At 43.5% G+C, this 19830-nt stretch overlaps 1 protein-coding gene across 26 annotated transcripts in view; it reads left to right on the top strand.

Moving 5' to 3' along the window:
- BAZ2B (bromodomain adjacent to zinc finger domain 2B) overlaps positions 1-19830 on the top strand; it is a 267049-nt gene that overhangs the window by 144895 nt on the left and 102324 nt on the right. For 22 of the 26 annotated variants that reach the window (XM_069982771.1, XM_069982768.1, XM_069982772.1 and 19 more), the window contains exon 1: positions 14360-14407. The exons of the other annotated variants lie outside the window; for them this stretch is intronic. In XM_069982771.1, the coding sequence (XP_069838872.1) occupies positions 14386-14407 (22 nt within the window). In that variant the 5' untranslated portion in view covers positions 14360-14385. Of the gene's footprint in view, positions 1-14359; positions 14408-19830 lie in introns of those variants that run through there. 26 annotated transcript variants of the gene reach the window in all.

Genomic DNA, 19830 nt, shown 5'->3' with positions numbered 1-19830 from the left:
ATGTGGAGGACATTACGTACTAGTCTAGAATAGTGTCGCTGAGAAGCATTAGGGGGAAACCATAAAACACATACTAGAGCCAGCAGCTGCCCTGTCAATCAACTCCCTCTCTCCACTCCACTCCAACCCCTCCTACTCCTCCTCCTTTTTCCATACACTTCTATGGGAAGCTGTAACTGGATCTCTCAGTGAAGCTGCAAAAATCCACCTTGCTAATGGATTTTATCAGTGATTTCTGAGTGACTAAATGCCGTAGGTGCAAGAGGTGGGTTGGCAAGGTAAAGAGTTTGATAGGTGGAGTAAGAAGCATATTCCTGCATATTACAGCGACTTGTCTTCATTTGCACTATTGATTGATAGGACGCTGTTCATAACTGAATGTACACTGAGCAATAAGTTTAGCTGTCTTGGGTCTCTTTTACGTAGGTGTAGGAAAGTGATGTGACAGTAAAAGCTACTCTTAATGATTTACTACTGATGGTTGTCATCTTGCCACTTACAGTGGAAAGGTCTAGAATCTCTAGCTGCCGAGGCAATAAGTCTGAGTGTTTGATAGACAAGCAGTAGGATGAGCATTATACTCCACTATGAATTTGGGGAGGGCACCCTACCGCTATAGTGATGTCCACCTTAGAACGGTTCTAGAGTAGGGTTACTCATCGGATTCTATTGTATTGGTATGTTGTGTAGCCTTCTATATCTATACCATAGAGTGAGGCTTTCGGCTTAGGAGGGTGGCATGAGAACCAGGAAACCCCCAAAGATCTTGCGTCTATTTTTTCATATATGTTTTCACAGGAAGATATCACACTCTGACCAAGATTTATTCCCAACACTCTGAAAATAATTTTTACCGATATTCTATAACATATCCAGGCAATAAACTCAATAGCGATTTGTCAAGAGTCCAAGGACAGTCTTGTATGTACAGCCTCTTAGTAGTGTCTAGTACATTTCCAGTCCCCCCATGAAGCTTAGTACATTTATGTGTGAAACAAGATTATGGATACTTGTTCCATTGCAAGCTAAACCAATTACCAAAGTAAAAAGAGCTCTGGCAGGGAGTCAGACACGTCTGTTCTGTGCCCAACCAATGCCATTTCCAAACCAGCATAATATATGAGACCATATGGCTGGGCATTGACTACTATTGTCATGGGGGTGATAGAAGACGCATGACCAACAAGTGCCCTTGGGTCTTGACATGACACCTCCAGTCTTTATGAGGGCATAGAAATCTATTTGCTATGGGGGCATGGGGATATATAAGCTATAAGGGTATGGGGATGTATATGGTATGGGGATCTATAAGCTATGGGGGGCATTGAGATGTATATACTAAGGGGGCATGGGGATCTATAAGCTATGGGGGCATGGAGATCTACGATATTTGTTGGGGGGACATGGAGTTCTATAAGCTATGGGGCATGGAGATCTATACACAATGGGGGCATAGAGATCTATAAGCTATGGGGGCATAGGGATCTATAAGCTATGGGGCATGGGGATCTATGAGCTATGGGGGCTTGGAGAGCTATAAGCCATGGAGGCATAGAGATCTATAAGCTATGTGGGTGTGGAGATGTATAAACTATGGGGGCACAGATATCTATTAGCTATGGGGGAATGGAGATCTATAAGCTGTGGGGGGAATGGAGATCTATAACCTATGGGGGCATGGGGATCTATAAGCTATGGGGGAATTGAGATCTATTTGCTATGGGAGCATGGGGCTATATAAGCTATGGGGGCATGGAGATGTATATGCTATGGGGGTATGGGGATCTATAAGCTATAGGGGGTATGGAGATCTACAGTATATGTTGGGGGGCATGGAGATCTATAAGCTATGGGACATGGAGATCTATACACTATGGGGGCATAGAAATCTATATGCTATGGGGCAAGGAGATCTATATGCTATGGCTGCTTGGAAATGTATACGCTATGGGGGCATAGGGATCTATAAGCTATGGGGGCATAGGGATCTATAAGCTATTGGGGCATGGGGATCTATAAGCTATGGGGCATGGGGATCTATAAGTTATGGGGGCATGGGGATCTATAGGCTCTGGGGGCATGGGGATCTATAAACTATGGAGGCATGGGGATCTATAAGCTATGGGGCATGGAGAGCCATAGAGGCATGGAGATGTATAAGCTATGGGGGCATGGAGATCTATAAGCTGTGGGGGAATGGAGATCTATATGCTATAAGGGAACAGAGATCTAAATGCTATAAGGGAATGGAGATCTATATGCTATAAGGGAACAGAGATCTAAATGCTATAAGGGAATGGAGATCTATATGCTATAAGGGAATAAAGAGCTATACGCTATGGGGGCATGGAGATCTTTCAGCTTGTGTCCCCCTTTAGTTGTGACTAATCCAGCATGTTCGCAGCCTAGCATAAAAAACAAATCTGATAGAACAATGAGCAACCTAAGTAGAACATCCATCTTTATGATCACCGCTCTTCCCCAGACAAGCCGAGCACATACAGTATGTCAGCTCTTTGAATGTACTATATATTTTTTTCGGATTGGTGCCTTATATCAGTTTAGATTTGCTTCATGTTATAGAATTGCGCATTGTGCTGTAAGTGCCTCATAAACACCAATTATAATTAGAGCCTGCGAAGCCGGAGTCTAAGCTTACCCAGACTATTTAGAATGTTCCCTATGCTTACACGAGCGGCGCTTCCATCAATCACACGTAGTGACACGCCGCCTTCCTGTAATCTGGTCTATCTGACTATCGGCTAATGGTTTGTACTATGGAGATTGACAGGCTTGGAACTTTGATGGCTGACATTGGTGCTGAAGTATGCAACCTTTTGTCTGTTTCGGGTGTGTAAGTGACAGTGACATCTAAAGATTGCGGGGTGGCTGATGGTAAATGATCTGATGGGCCAACATAAAAAATAGCCAGATATTGGGAAAGAATAAATATGTATATACTGTATGTAATTCCATATGTGCTATGCATGGAGAACAAATACCCTGTGCTCCCTGTTTACTCATTTTACAACACCCTCAGGCAACTTTGACGTCAGATTCAAATATATGTATACAGTGCAAAAATTTACTAAGTTGCCTTTTCTGGGCACATGTCATTAGACAATAGACTATTGTTTTTATGCTAAACATATAATTATTAGTGATTTTGAACTTTCTACCTATTCTTAAAAAAAACATCCTGAAATGAAGCTGATGCTTCTGTTTCTGTAGAGAAAATGTCTCCTCCTTATCATCATAGAATGGAAAGTAGCAGCTATATATAAGTAGCATGGGGTGGCATAGTTTACAATGGGTGATGGTGACAGCTCCTCTCTTACCCCACCCTGCCCAGTGCAAAGGTCACAGGGCAAGGCTTAAAAATTCTCCTATAGAGATCAATGAGTTAAATCCAGACTACAGGTTATTTTTGTAATCCTGGATATCCCCTTTTAAAATAGTTGTACTGGATTAGAAAACCATGACTGCTTTCTATCAGGGGTCGGCCTGAAAGGCAACACCACGTGGAACCACATTTATAGGGGAGTGGAGAACACAGACTCTATACTATACAGATGAGCGAACATCTAGCCCGCTTATGGTTTCATCCAAACCCAAATGCTCAGCATTTCATTACCGGTGGCTGAAGAAGTTGGATGCAGCCCTAAAGTCCCTATTACACCAAGCGATTATCGGCCGTTATGGACGATAATAGCTTGGTGTAGTCGCAAGTGTTAAAAGGCAGCGATCAGCCGACATACACAATTTTGTCTGATCCTTGACTTTCAAAAACTGTTAAAACAAAAATGTTAAAAAAACTTAAATGATAGCCATAGGGTGTTATTACACGCGCCAATGGGGGTCCGAAAATAACTGTAAACGAGCGTGATCTGCTAGATTGGCGCTCGTTTACTGGGCCTATTCCATGGCCCGATTATCGTTCAACAAGGACTGCATGGACATCGTTACCGATGTCCTTGCAGCCCTTGCTTAAACTTTATACATTACCTATCCAGGCTACAGGGCTCCTCTTGCGGTCTCCCTCTCCCCAGGTCTCGCACGCTACAGCCTCAGAGCGACCTGTCTCAGCTGACAGGCCACTCAGGCCAATCACTGGCCGTGGCGGTCCCGGCCATTGATTGGCTGAGCGGCCTGTCAGCTTGAACAGGCTGCTCTAAAGCTGGAGCACGTGTGACCCAGGGAGAAGCAGAGCGCAAGAGGAGCCCTGCAGCCTGGATAGGTAATGTATATCATTAGTCACCCGCCATGCACCGCTATTACACGTAGCGATGCACGGTCGGCGCCCGACAATTATAGGTTCAAACCTATATCAACGATCAGCCGATGATTGTTGTATTTATTCCATGGATGATTCAGCCGATTATCACTCCGTAGAATATGCCCCATAGTCTACTAGACGTCGCTCACTGTCAGCGTGTGTAATAGCGCCGGCATCGAGCGGAGAATGAGGAGCAAGAAAGCACTGATCTGACAGGTTGGTGTTCACTTGCTCCCATGTAATAGGGCCTTAAGGCTGCCTGAAAAACATGGATACAGCCATAGGTCATAGCTGTATATATGTTTTCCAAGACTCCATACAACTTCTTCAAATGCCACACGATCGGGTTAAGATTAATCCAAGCGTGTTCGAGGTTGGCTCATCTCTACTATACAGGTTTCCCTTGATGGGCTTGAACTCAGAACCCCAGTGCTGCAAAGCCACAATGTTATATACTGATCCACTTATCCGTCCAGTGTCTCCTAATGATAGGTTTATCTAATAGCCGCTCTGCAGACGGCTCATCCTTTAGTCCTTACATAGATTTGTTAAGCATCAAAGTCCAACTTGACACATTTTCGCCTCTGCTTCATGGTTATCGTGAACTTCGCTCTCTGGTTTTCCTCAGTGGAAACTTGAAATCTAAAAATAAATGGAGAGAAAACTTTGGAATAAACAAGTTAGCAACACTCAGTAATGATTTCCTGGAATTCTGTTTGCATTACGACTCCCCGTCTCAAGTTTTGTTTGTAGTGCTGATCTGGCATTTGCAGATAGAGAAAATGAAGCGGCACACGGACTCTGCGGATCGTCTATGGAGGTTTCTGGCCCAGTCTCATCAGGATTTTCTTAAGAATATGGCTGGCGCAGGTTTCTCTGACACGGAGATGGGGAGCACAGCGGTAGGCGACGGGGCTCGTTCTGACAAAAAGACTGGTGATAGAGAGACATTTGGTCTAATGTCTAATTACCATTCATCCTGACTAATTGCAGCTGCAGGGATTATTTTGGTGGTGACCGTCTGTTCTGATTTGCAATTTGCCAGAGATGAGGAAAAAACACAACTTCTACTTCTAAATTATAAATATATATATATATGTACATATAAAGCGGCAATCAAATATTGTTCTCGTTCTGTATTGTTAAGTGACGGCTCGGAATTACGTATGATAATCAGATGTGCTAACGCTGCCCGAAACGTGTCTGGATCCTGTCTGGAGAGTCTTGATGAAAGCCATGCACTCTTAGATGGTGTCAGACAGAATTTATTCAGGGCATATTTTCAAGACTCTTTCACCCCAGGAGATCCGTGTCAGGCGTCAGTGCCAGGCTTACAGTCATGGTAGCATGTGCGATGGCTATTATTATTTTTTAACCCTTTAAGGCAGAGCTTGTTTTCGTGTCGGATGGGAAAGTAGGTTTAGTGCGACTCAGGACATTGGGGTTTGGATAGGAATTATTTTTTTTTTTTTATATGTTTTTGGAATATTTAAAGCGTACCTGTCATAATATCTGTGGGGGTTTCACTGCTGAGACAGCCCACCCCGACCCCCCAAGCTATAAGGAGAATGAGCAGAGTGCAGCATGCTACGCTTCTTCACTGTCAATCATCTCCGTCCAGCAAACAAGCGAAAATTAAGACACCACAATATACCTGGTGCGCCCATTTTCTGCCACATTTTGGCTACATTCAGCCATCGGATCCCAGCAGCGTTTTAGGGCCCTATTACACAGAGCGATAATTGGCCAAATTGGCCCGATTCACCAATTATCACTCAGTGTAATAGAGACCACAATCAGCTGATGAAACGATCATCGACTAATCGTTTCTTTAGGCCCAAACCTGAGATCATCGGGCCCTGACCGCACATCGCTACATGTAATGGCAATGCGTGGCCAGCGGTTGACAATTCTACAAACAGTATACATTACCCATCCATGTTCGAGGGCTCCTCCTGGATGGGTATTGTATACTGTTTGGGCAAGGGCTGCAAGGACATCAGTAACCATGTTCATTCAGCCCTTGCTAAACGATTATCGGGCCATGTAATAGGACCCTTATAGTAATTCATGGACAGGAGCAATAAGGGAACAATAACACACAGCTATTGTCATTTATGGTTTATGGTTTTTTAGTTTTTTTCTCTTCAAATTTTGACTGACAATTTGGTAAAACTCTTATGACAAACTGCATTATGTACTGACACATTATACTAGAGCAGCCTCTCATGAGACATTTAGCTTGCTAAAATGTATTCGCAGTTAGGTTACAAGAACAGGATCGCCAACATTCAAAGACATTGCATCTTCTTTCTCATACTCTCGAGATCCGCCATAGTTCCCATTAGTTTGCTCTCGAGATCCGCCATAGTTCCCATTAGTTTGCTCTCGAGATCCGCCATAGTTCCCATTAGTTTGCTCTCGAGATCCACCATAGTTCCCATTAGTTTGCTCTTGAGATCCACCATAGTTCCCATTAGTTGCCTGGGAGCGGGCTACAATTACCAATGACCATATTTCACAGAGATATCTCTGCCTATCGTATCTGTCTATTATGATGAGAAAAGAAAGGATAGAAGACATCTTATCTGTGTTATCTTGGAGATTGTGGAGCTATGACCATGCATAGGGGGAAGATAGGAAGGTGGGGCTCCTGCGACTCTGCCATCCCTCTGTAGAGCAGAAAAAAGTGGCATAAGTCTCCAGTATTAGAGTTGGTAATCCAATGCATAGGCTATCCAGGGTGCTCAGCAGCAAACATGCAGATATCACAATGTGAACAATGGAGAAAGAACAAGCGGCACTCACCAATTAGTAGCCAGATCAGTCCAAACGTTTATTTAGATCACAGTGTGCTTAGCGTGGAAGGGGGAAGATGGTAATAGCAGGCATAGCAATAGATGGCACAGCAATAGAACGCAACTGCTATTACCATTTTTCTTCTTCCACACTAAGCACACAGTGATCTGAATAAACATATGGACTGATTTGGCTACTAATTGGTGAGTGCCTCTTCTTCATTCTCCATTGTTCACATAACTTTTGATATGTTGCTGCCCATGGTGAGACTAATAATTCATTCCATATTTGTTATTATCCTTTCAGTCTCCTTTTCCCAGTTCTGAGCTGCTGCTTTCTGCTGACGATACATAAAACTGTGTGAGCCTCTCCTTCTGGCCAACTCCCCCTCCCTTCCGGGACGGCTGTCCACAGGACTCTAATCAGAGAATGAGTTAAATGAATAAATTATAAGTTTTACTGAATCTTTTCTCACAAAACCATATATCAAATGTGCTGTGCTCCTCCTGCCCTATAACATGGTGCTAATAGATTGCACAGCATTTCCAAGGTGACAGGTTCCCTTTAAGGCTATGTTTACACTACGTAAAAGTACAGCCGTTGTTGCCATCGGCAACAACGACCGTACTTTATGCAGTGTGGAACATTGCCTACATTTCTATGGGATCCCCAATTAATTGCGGCCGTAGGAAACCCTGTCAGTTCACACAATAAAGCGAGCGGCTCCAGCCGCTTGCTTCATTGTGTCCTATGGGGTCTCATACGTAGTGTGAACATAGCCCAAGACTGACATTTTTCAGAAGGTAAATGGATCTACCCTAACATAGATAGGAAAGATCCTATAATCTCTCTTGTATCGCCTCTCGTGCTATACTTATACACGGATGTGGACAGCGTATTGTCATTTTATTAGAAAGTGCAAAAAGCTACGAAAAAAATAAACACAAAAGTAAAACCATAAAGGAAGAAAAAAAAAAGCTAGAAAGCTGCACATCACGAATGCAGGCACGCAGAGGTCAGCTCTCCATTTACTCGAAAGTGATGTCACGCCGCCCCATCCTGATAAGCTTCATCCACCTCTCCGTCAAGTCCAGATTGCTGCATACAAATGACATTTTGTTTGGCTGAGAATGTTTTATTTCCATTGACCTTGACAGCTGTGCACACTTGGACTTAATAATATTCATTTGAAATGTGAGTGGAAGAAAGTTGAAGCTGGTGTGGAATATCATTGGTAATGCATGACGTTACGGGCTTATCCGGCCTGTTCTGTAAATACTGAAACGGTTTATTTTCTCTGGGCGATGTAACAGGGAGTGTGGGGAGAGGGATAAGGGGTGTTAAGTAATAGCTTGTCACCGGAGGAATGAGACGGCGTACAGGGATCCTTTTAATGATAGTTATTTGGAAGAAATCTATTTTGTACATTACATTTACATATGTATTCAAAATATGCCATATTCCGAGGATCCTCTCGGTCCGAGAAAAGAACATTTCCATTACATTTCCTATTTCTTCTCGCAGCTTTTATACAGACGGGCTTTGATTGCTTTGTGGCCAAATAGATTTACATATATGCATTTAGCGCTTTTCAGTTTTTTATCATTTTGGATTGGTTTTGCCCTTCATTTCCATTCCAATCATTTCTATTCCACCAGATGTTGCACATGGAGGACTTGGTAAAGCATTTGGAGGGGAGCCAAAAGTGGGTGAGGCTTAGCAGGAAGGGGTGTGGCCACCCTTGGGTCAGTAACTTAAAGGGATAATGCAGACTTAGAAAAATATGGTAGATTTCTAGCACCACTAGAAATGGAAAGGCCCATACTATTTCTTTATAGGTTTCCAATTTTAGGCTATGTTGTAAGAGACCGACCCTTCCGTGACCCGGCCAGGTTACGGAAGGGCGGTCTCTGGAAAGATCATTCCGATCGGTACTGCAGTACCGGCCGGATGGTCTTTATGGCCGCAGAGTTCTGATGTGGGCGCATCCATGCGTGCCCGCATCAGAACTCCCCACAGCACACTATGGAGCGTACGGCCGCAGCTGCTCGCTCCACAGTGTGCACTGACAGGGTTTTCTGCGGCCGATATTCACTGAATAGCAGCCGCAAAAAACTGCAATGTCAGTTGTTTGCGGCGCCGCTAGGGATCTCGGCCGGAGCGTATACTATGTGTATATGCTCTGACCGGGATCCCATAGAAGGAAAGGTAACGTATATTCTCGTAATAATCACGGTCGTTGTACAATGGCCGTGGTTTTACAAAAATATATGTTGTGTGAACATAGCCTGATACAGTACAGAAGCATATTTATTTGGTAATTGTGAGTAAAAAAAATGGCATGTTCCACTGCATGCAAGAGTAAGTCACAGGTCACAGTTTTAACTGCATTTGCATCCTAATGGTGCACATAAAAATAAAGCCATGCTGGGTCGCCAAAGGATCCAAGTGCCAACTTGACGTAACCTCCCCCCAACCCGGGCTGGGTATTTGGTGGTATCTAGAGACTTGAGCATGCTCGAGTCTGATCGCTTGGCAGCTGAACACCAGTGGCTGAAGAAGTTGGATGCATCCCTAAGTACATGGATACAGCCTATGGCCTATAGCGGTATCCATGCTTTCCAGGGCTCCCAAAGGCTGCATCAAACTTCTTCAGCCACTGCTAATCGAATGCTGAACAATCGGACTTGAGCATGCTTAAATTGCACTCATCTCTTGTGATAACCTAGGTGAGTGTCTATCTCACCAACCTGTAGTTCCATCTCAGAAAAGTACTGGCAATTATTATTGCCAGTAACAAACCTTTACTAGCACCAGTTAATACCAACTGGGATGATGGTTTACCGGGCGAGCGGCTGTGATAGTGATGTATTATATGTATCATACAGGTACCTTAGGGTCAATTTACACAGAAAGATTATCTGACAGATTATCTGCCAAAGATTTGAAGCCAAAGCCAGAAACAGACTATAAACAGAGATCAGGTCATAAAGGAAAGCCTGAGATTTTTCCTCTTTTCAAATCCATTCCTGGCTTTGGCTTCAAATCTTTGGCAGATAATCTGTCAGATAATCTTTCTGTGTAAATGGACCATTAGGGTTTAAAATCTAGCAGGGATATCCAAAAATCTAATTTAAATCTATTTTGCATCTTTCACAGCTAAATCTATGGTGATTTTTTTTTATGTTTTATTTTATGTTCCAGTTGTTTTTCCTTTTATCAATGGCAAAATAAAATGAGCAGGTTTTTTTTCATCAAAGAGCCCCCAAAAGCCACCAGTGTAACCCCCTGATGTCCTGAGGTTAGGAAAGGACATGGGTTCTGTAAATTCGGCCTGTAATTAATTAGACATGTGTTATGTTGATTAAGAGGAAAGCAAAATCTCCAGTGAGCCATCTGCCATTGTAACCACAAAGGGGAGAGAGCACTCCTTCCTCGCCCCCCATCCAGCCGCCCTGTCATCCCATTGTTAATTATTCCATTTAAAATTGATAGTCAAATCCAATTTCTTGTCCGGCTTCTCTTTCATTCGGGCCTTCTTTGTAGTGAATTCCACCATCTATCTGTCCGTACAGTGAATAATCCATTCTTTTATTGGCAGTGAAGATGTGTTTCTTTCGCTTGCAGTCAATTGTACAGTCTTTGCTCTGATTAGTTTGTCAGGCCAATTCTTTTCCATTATCCTTATCGTATAGTTTTAGCCAAGATAACCTGTAAGACCGTGTTCACACTGCATATTTACAAGCAAAATGAGCCTCTGATTCCTTAATGTTCAAGTATTTTTTTTTTTAAATTGAATTTTGGATTGAAGATTGCTGTTTTACAGAGCATTTTATGGAGTGTTTTTGGTGTGTTTTCATGTGTCCTATGCAAATCAGGTCTTTGCATGCTATTCTAAGCATGTTTACATGTAAAAACACATAAAAATGCTTTTAAAATAGTCATATTAATGTGGGAAATTTATCAAACATGGTGTAAAGTGAAACTGGCTCAGTTGCCCCTAGCAACCAATCAGATTTCACCTTTCATTCCTCGCAGGCTCTTTGAAAAATGAAAGGTGGAATCTGATTGGTTGCTAGGGGCAACTGAGCCAGTCTCACTTTACACCATGTTTGATAAATCTCCCCCATTATGTCCAGAATAAGTACATTCCATTTTTTATGGCTGTAATTTAATGGGAAAAATTATGTATTTTGAGGCCTAATAAATGTATGTAACTTGGACGCTAAAGTGTGCCCATATTACAGCCTTCTGGAAGTACAGAAAAAACAGACATGATAAAAGGGTTATGCCCTCGATATAAAGAAGTGTAGAGAACATGATTCTGACATAGTGCCCTGCGATCTTACAGAGCAGATAAAAATAAACGTTATTAACTACAGTCGTGATAACTTTTTTCCAGTCACATTGAGTGGGTACAGTCATGATGCCACGCCCACCCAGGGAGTTGTGATTGACAGGCTGAGTGCTGGGAGGAGCTCTGTGGGCAGGCTGTCAATCAAGCCTGACTGGCAGAAGGGGGCGTGGCAATGTGACTAGTAAAAAGAAACCGTAATGAATAAAGGTAAAGAGTCTCTGTCAGTAGATGTATGCTGTCCTATCTGAGTGTAGCATAAAGAAGTGACAGAGAAGCTGTACAGAATGACATATCACTTATATTGTTCTGGGCAGCTGATTCATAATTATGTGCGAGTGCTCAGTAGTCCTGGGTTTTCATGAGCACCAGCTCCCTCTGACCACCTGCTGCTGATTGGCAGTTGTCTATCTATACTGTGTATGTACTGTGTATTTGCAAACAGCTGTCAATCAGAAGCCGGAGGGGGAAAGAGTGGCACGGCACAGAGCCCATTCTCCTGCACATCAGGAGAACTGATTAACAGAATGGTGTAAGTAATACACAGTTCTGTTAGCATTTCTGTCATTAGTGACATTATCCTTGTTTAAAGGGGTTATCCAGCGCTACACAAAAAATGGCCACTTTCTTTCAGAGACAGCCTCTCTCTTGTCTCCAGTTTGGGTGGGGCTTTGTAACTCTATTCCATTGAAGTGAATGGAGCTTAATTACAAACCGCACCTGAACTAGAGACATGCTGTCTCTGGAAGAAAGTGGCCATGTTTTTGTAGCACTGTATAACCCCTTTAAGGCAGCATAAAACTAGTGACAGTTTCCCTTTCATTTTCCTCACTCTGCAGGATTGCAGAATATTTGGGAGACCAACATCAAAAGACTGTTCTCCTGACCTGTAAGGTCCACAGGCCAGTTTGTGAGTCCCAGAGGACCTGACAAGTCCCCTTTAAGGTCTAGGTTTGTTTTTTTAACATAACATTCCAACAGGAAGAAAAAGTTTTGGTGTGAACCTCGCCGTATCCAATACATCATTGTGATTGCTTTCTCGCAGCTGCCTGACACTACACTGTTCCAATTCTGTCGGCTTGTTCTATAGCTGAATTCACTTGTATAAAAGGTTAATACGACAGTGAGAGTGAAAGGCTTGGGCTGTATGATGGATAAAAGCTAAAGCTAATAATAAAACAGACATGGAAGAGACACAGCATGCTTTTTTAGCCATGTACAAACCTATTCCTGAAATAAGTAGGCTTCAATGTCTGTGATGTTTTTGTCCCTCCCTCCCTGTGAACGGCAGCCGCAGTTCTAGTCTTAGAAAAGAAAACCTTCCTCTTTTTCCATACATTACTCACATTATTATTTTTTTTTTTGAAAATAGATGACCTTCTAAAATAACGTGATGCGTGACGGTAAAATGTCTTGCGCGTTCCCAAGAAATGTTCCAATAATTGCCGGATTTGCTTAATTACTGACCCTAATTATTTTTGGTTACTAACTGTGAGAAAGGGCAGGGATTTACATCATTGTTATTTTTATATAACCAAGGGTACATTGTGGGCAATGGGGATGATGCAAGCTCCCGGCAGTAGTCCTGCGTTCCTTACAATAAAGCACGGAGGTAATCCTTGTGGAACAGGAAGGATTACTAGAGTTAACAACCAGATTGTCACAGCATTTTATAAGGCACCAACTCGGAGCCCCCCGATGACTTTGAGAATCTCTCTGAAAATATATAAGGTATTAGAATGTGTGATATATTTCTGGACATCCTGGCAGGTCAGGTAATGCTGGTGATTTATAGAGCAGAAGTGCTGAAATTGCAATCACTAACCTGAATCATAAGGAATGATGAGTTTGTGGGGTGAGAGGTAATGCATTCTTATAGAGAGCAGGTGCTTAAAGGGGAACTACCCGATATATTATAGGAGGAGGGACGGGGGGCAATGTCATCTGCTCCGGAGTCTAACACCCTTCCATATGTTCCCTATATGATCTTATCTAACATAAAAGGAAGACAGCGGCTTGGGAGAAACCAATAAGCCTGAAAATAGACTTTATGGCTGCTATATGGGTATGATATATGGCACATTATATGTAATATAGGACATATTGCATCATAGGGCGGTATAGGTTCTGGGTAGGGATGGTCCGAACCTGCCGGAATCGGGTTGTAACCCGAACTTTCGGCGTCTGATTCCCGCTGTCTGCCCGCTCCGTGGAAAGGGTGGATACTGCGGGAGGACCACCTGGAAAACTGGGATACAGCCATAGCCATAGGCTGTATCCCAGTTTTCCAGGCGGTCCTCCCGCTGTATCCACCCAATGCATGGAGCGACCAGACAGCGGGAATCTGATGCCGAGCGTTCGAGTTCTTACGAACCCGAACCTCGGCAGGTTCGGACGATCCTTAGTTCTGGGAAATGGTAAGTTACCTGCCTCTATAACTGATGGAAATATACTGTATGGACACTAATGGTGCGTTTACACATGCAGATTTATCTGACAGATTTTTTAAGCCAAAGCCAGGAACAGACCATAAGCAGGGAACGGGTCATAAAGGAATGAATGAGATTTCTCCTCTTTTCAAATCCATTCCTGGCTTTGGCTTCCAAAATCTGTCAGATAAATCTCCCTGTGTAAACGCACCATAAGATGTAGCCATTACCTTGGAAATTATACAACTATTATGGGCACTGTGTAATATATGCATTCATGTGACTATACTGTACTACTGCTTTGGTAGTGTTTGGCAGCATTGTTAGGCATTGCTATGTGGACAGTCTGTGAAAGCATTGTGCACAGCACTGGTAGCATATTGTACTATTATTTGAGCATAATATGGGTTAAAGTGATACTGTCACCCCTCCCCCCTTACTCTCATTTCATTGGTGGACAGTGTCACCTGGGCGGGACTTCATGGCAGTTGTGCCCATCTCCCTGCTGGGTAGAGGACCCAACTGCCATGAAGCCCCGGCCCCACCTAGGTGACACTATATTGAATGTGTAGCATCTAAACTTGTAAATGGTGCGGACAACCGGACATAGAGTAAGGGCCCTATTACACGGAGCGATAATCAGCCAAATTGGCCCTATCCAGGCGATTATCGTTCCGTGTAATAAACACAATGATCAGCCGATGACAACAATCATCGGCTGATCGTTGATATAGGTTTGGACCTATAATTGTCGGGCACCGACTGCGCATCGCTACGTGTAATAGAGGTGCGAGGCCGGCAGCTGACGATTTGCAAAGTGCATACATTACCTATCCATGGTCCAGGGCTCCTCTTGCGCTCTGCTTCTCCCTGGGTTCTGTGAGCTGCAGCTACAGAGCGGCCTGTCTTAGCTGACAGGCCACTCAGCCAATCACTGGCTGGGACAGCTGGGACAGGCCGCTCTGAAGCTGCAGCACGCGGGACCCAGGGAGAAGCAGAGCGCAAGAGGAGCCCTGAACCATGGATAGGTAATGTATGCCATTTAAAGCAAGGGCTGCAAGGACATCGGTAACGATGTCCCTGCAGCCCTTGTTAAACAATTATTGGGCCGTGTAATAGGCCCAGTAAACGAGTGCCGATCTAACAGATCGGCACACGTTTACAGTTATTGTCGGGCCCCCATCAGCCTGTGTAATAGTACCCTAAGTATCACTTTAATTATTTAGGTATTTTATGGCACTACTATTTTGGTAATGTATGGTGCCATTGTTAGGCACTATTATTTGAATAGTCTATAACAGTAGTGTGCACTGCGTCGCATTATTAGTCCATGTTCACACGCTGTAAGATAACATCCACCATTTAAATTTAAAATAACAGCGATTGTTATTCTTCAATGATTTAAATTGAAACAACGTCTGTTGGTTCACACAATGTATAAAATAATGTCCGCTGGTCGCAGCAGCCATCAAATTAATGTTTGTGTCATTAATTTGCGGCCACAGAAAATTGTTGTATATATATATATATATATATATATAGTCTTACTTGTATAGCATTTTGTGCTATTTTAGCATAGTAGGATATAACGATTTAGGCTACATGTGACACTCCTAGTTGGTTAATATACAGCCGCATTGCCAGGCACTGTTATCTGAACAGCCAGAGGTGTAGCCAGGATTCACGGGGCCCCATAGCAAAAAACTTGTAAGGGGCCCTGCTCCCCTACGCATAACACAAAGCACTACACATACATATATATATAGTCTCGGTGACGTGGCCAAAAAAATAAATCCTGCCTGCAGCCACAAGAGTGCCTGGCAGAGCAGATAGCTATTGGCTGCTTGCTCTGTCAGTCCACTTTATTTAAGGGCCCATTAGAGCTGTTATAGTTAAATACATAGGTGCAGGAAAAGACTACCTTCTGCTTAACCCCTTATGTACTGCAGTGTGTAAGGGCCCTCTTACACCCAACAGATGTCTGACATATTATCTGACAGGAACGTACTATAAACAGAGAACAGGTGATAAAAGAAAGACTGAGGTTTCTCCTCTTTTCAAATCCATTCCTGGCTTTGGCTGAAAAAATCTGTCAGATAATCTGTCAGACATGTGTTGGTGTAATAGGGCCCTAAGTGATCCAGAGTTCAGAAGACAAGGAGATATCTGCTTTACTGCTGGTGCACTGATAACCCCTGACCTCTGCAGGAGCTCTGCACATTTTCCTACATAATTGCAGGCACAGAGGTCAGGGGTTATCAGTGCAGTGACGCAGAGATCTCTTTGTCTTTTACTTGTTAATCCTTTTTTATGTTGCAGCGTGTAAGTGAACATTAGGTTACTTACACACTGCAGTACATATGGGGTTAAGCAGAAGGACACAGGAAGCCCTTATCTTCCCTGTTCACCCCCAGGCCCCCCCTCCCCCACAGGCCCCATAGCAGCTGCCTACCCTGCCTCTGTGGTAGCTACGCCACTGTGAACAGCATTATGCACTGCACAGCACTATTACATGCATAGCATATTGTACTATCATTTCATCCTTGTATCGAATATTTGTTCAGGTATTGACTGACACTACTATTTGGTTGGTATGTTGCAACATTAAAGGGAGACAAATTTAACCTGCTGATTATTGCTAGGGATGAGAGAACCGGCATACGACCCCGAACCTCAGCTGGTTTGCTCATCCCTAATTATTACACTGGAGACACTGAGGAGGAAGGTATGTCTCTTTACCTTGCTCCTCAGCGGTAGTTAGTCATGTGCTCCACGATCTGGTGAGACCTTTAGGAGCACTGGGACACCCATTAGGAGCATTGCCCGCCCCCTAGCGTTGATCTGACCCTCCTCTAGACTAGCCTGTTTTATTTATTGTCAATAGAAAGGAGCGGGCCGGTGCTATGGGGGCGGGCAGTACTCCTAACAACATTGGTAATTGCATAGTATAGTGTAGAATTTATTATGTGATCACTATATGGCTGTATTATTTGGTACTGTAAGGCACTATTATAAGTGCAGTACCTAAACTGTACACTGCCAAAAACAGCCGTCAGTCACCCCCCACCAGGCTGCCCCACTGTATTTCCACATTATTCCCCCAATTCTGTGAGCGATTCCTTGTTATGCAATTGCTATTTATGGAATTCTCTCCTCTAAGTAGTTCCAGAAGTGAAGCTCCCATTTACCTCCATTAATAATGCATGCGGCCCCATGTGTTCACTAATGCTGAATATTAATTGCATCTCTTACTCTAAGTGTCGGAGCGCAGAACTTAAGCCTAACCCAGAGACCTTTATTATGCGGTTGTGGCTTGAGGGGTGCGGTTTTGAGGAACGTTTTTCCCTTTTAACTTCGGCCCCACACATCAACCACACACACACAGCTGGTAAACCACACTCACTCACTGATTTTTATAGGTTTGCAGCAAAATAAAGTTCCCTCTGCAAACCCTGACTTTTACTGATCAGGGAACGTGAGCCGCTCCAGAAGAAACTGGTGATGTTGCATCATGGAAATAATTAATGTTTTCAGCATTTTTTTTCTCCTTAGGGTGTATTCATACAAATCAGTTTAGTGAGGATTTTCTTTGCCCTGATTATTGTAAAGAAAAAAAAATTGCTGCTTTTTTTTTTTCTTTTACGAAAAAAAAAAAAGTCCAGAGACTGGCATGGGGAAAGACATCCAATACCTGTAAATAGGGTGTCAGTAATGGGGTCAGAAATGCAGCGGTAATAATGGTGGTTGCAAGGTTGGTTGGTTCCAGGCATGATGGGTATTGTAGTTATGCAACAGCTGGTTCTTACCCTAGAAATGGTGCCACTGTCTTGTTGGCCCCATAAAATCCCAGTACTCTCCTTCCTTTCCAGCTTACCCAGACGTGTTTCCCCCAGCATTAGCAAGACTTCTCAGTGGAATATGGAGAAATCTTAATTTGTTTATTATAAGCAGAGATGAGAACTACTTGATCATGTTCTAGTCCGATTGTCCGGCATTTGAATACCGAGGGCTGGAGAAGTTGGATGCAGTCGTAAGGGAGTCCTGAAAAACATGAATACAGCCATAGGCTATGTTCACACAACATATTTTTTTTGTATTTCTACTGCTGTTGCTGCTGATGGCAACAACGGCCATAGTTAATACGAGTAAAAAAGTTGGCCAGGTATCTATGGGATCCCGACCAGAGCGTCGCCGCAAACAACTGACATGTCAGTGCACACTATGAGACGAGCGGCTGCGGCCGCAAGCTTCATAGTGTGCTGTGGGGAGTTCTGATGCGAGTGCCCACGGATGCACCCACATCAGAACTCTGCGGGCTGAAAGATCATCTGGCCGCTACTGCAGTACTGGCCGGGATGATCTTTTCAGAGACCGCCCGCTCCGTGACACGGCGGGTCACGGAACGGCTGGTCTCTAAAGCCATGTGAACATGGCCTTACGCAGAATTCAAGCGTATAAAAACATGTATAATAGGGATTTACATTACGATTCTGTTTTCCAAAGCATGGAATCCTGTCTCAATAGGATACCAACATAGCCATGTATAGACTGGCATGGGCTTCATTTACTTCAGTGACTAAAATGTCTCTAGCAGATTAGTGTCAGGCCGTGCCGTCCACTGGGTATCCATTGTTTTGGTGAGAGAAACAGCACCCAACGGAACCGTTAGTGTTAGAGATGAGCGCAACTGGAGCATGCTTGTGTCTGATTGGTCAGCATTTGAATACTGGTGGCTGAAGAAGTTAGATGCAGCCCTAGGGACTCCTGAAAAACATGAATAACAGCTGTAGGCCATAGGCTGTATCCATGTTTTCCAGGACTCCCTAGGGCTGCATCCAACTCCTTCAGCCACTGGTATTCAAATGCTGAAAGAGGCCAAAACCTCCATCGGACCAATCATAAGATGGGAAAACGTGACACAACATTGCTTGCAACTCAGATTAACTTCTATGGGAGTTAAACAAACTGTACACTAGTCCATCTTGACCATCTCCAACCCACTGCTACCAGGCCGGATAAGATCATGGGATCCTAATTCTTGTATCAGGCATGGTTTCCATCTATTAATCACTTATGGCCATAAATGTTTGAGATCTATGGGGGACATTTATCAAACATGCTGTAAAGTGAAACTGGCTCAGTTGCCCCTAGCAACCAATCAGATTCCACCTTTTATTTTCCAAAGAGTCTGTGAGGAATGAAAGGTGGAATCTGATTGGTTGCTAGGGGCAACTGGGCCAGTTTCACTTTACACCATGTTTGATAAATCTCCCCCCTATATACTTATTATATATTTATTGTTAGAGGACCCCTTTAAAATCACATCACAAAATAACATCAACTTGTACGTAGGCGCCAAGTGACTTACAACCCGATGATTCTGACTCAATGGTTTTGTAAGTTGCTGCTCGCTCATAGGACTTATCAAGGTGAACGCGTGTTTATTGTGGATGTTATGAAGTTTCATTTCACCTTCCAAAGTCCTGTCTCTTAATTCTCCACACCGCAGCCATATGTTGAGCTATCAGGCAGCATGACGGATGTGTTAATGTTCTCTATAACATAAGCAGCTGCTGGACACCGTGCATGTATACGGTAGATACAGTACCCTACCCTTGTCCTCTTTCTTTATATACATGACATCATTTGTATCATCAAAGGAAAAAGCAGCCTGAGGGGAAATATCTGTAATAATATCTACTGCGGTGTACCATATCTGCACAGTATAAGGTAGCTGTCCTTACAAAGTGGCTGTGAGCGACTCTCCATACAGAACTGCAGCAGTTACATAGGGGTTATCCAGTAAAAATCTTTTTTTTTTCAAATCAACTGGCTTCAGAAAGTTATACAGATTCTTTTAAAAAATCTCCAGTCTTCCAGTACTTATCAGCTGCTGTGTGTCCTTCAGGAAGTGGTGTATTCTTTCCAGTGTGACACAGTGCTCTCTGCTGCAACCCCTGTCCATGTCAGGA

This window comes from Dendropsophus ebraccatus, chromosome 9 (genome assembly GCF_027789765.1).
Source record: "Dendropsophus ebraccatus isolate aDenEbr1 chromosome 9, aDenEbr1.pat, whole genome shotgun sequence".
NCBI lineage: Eukaryota > Metazoa > Chordata > Amphibia > Anura > Hylidae > Dendropsophus > Dendropsophus ebraccatus.
This window is presented reverse-complemented; position numbering and strand designations above follow the sequence as displayed.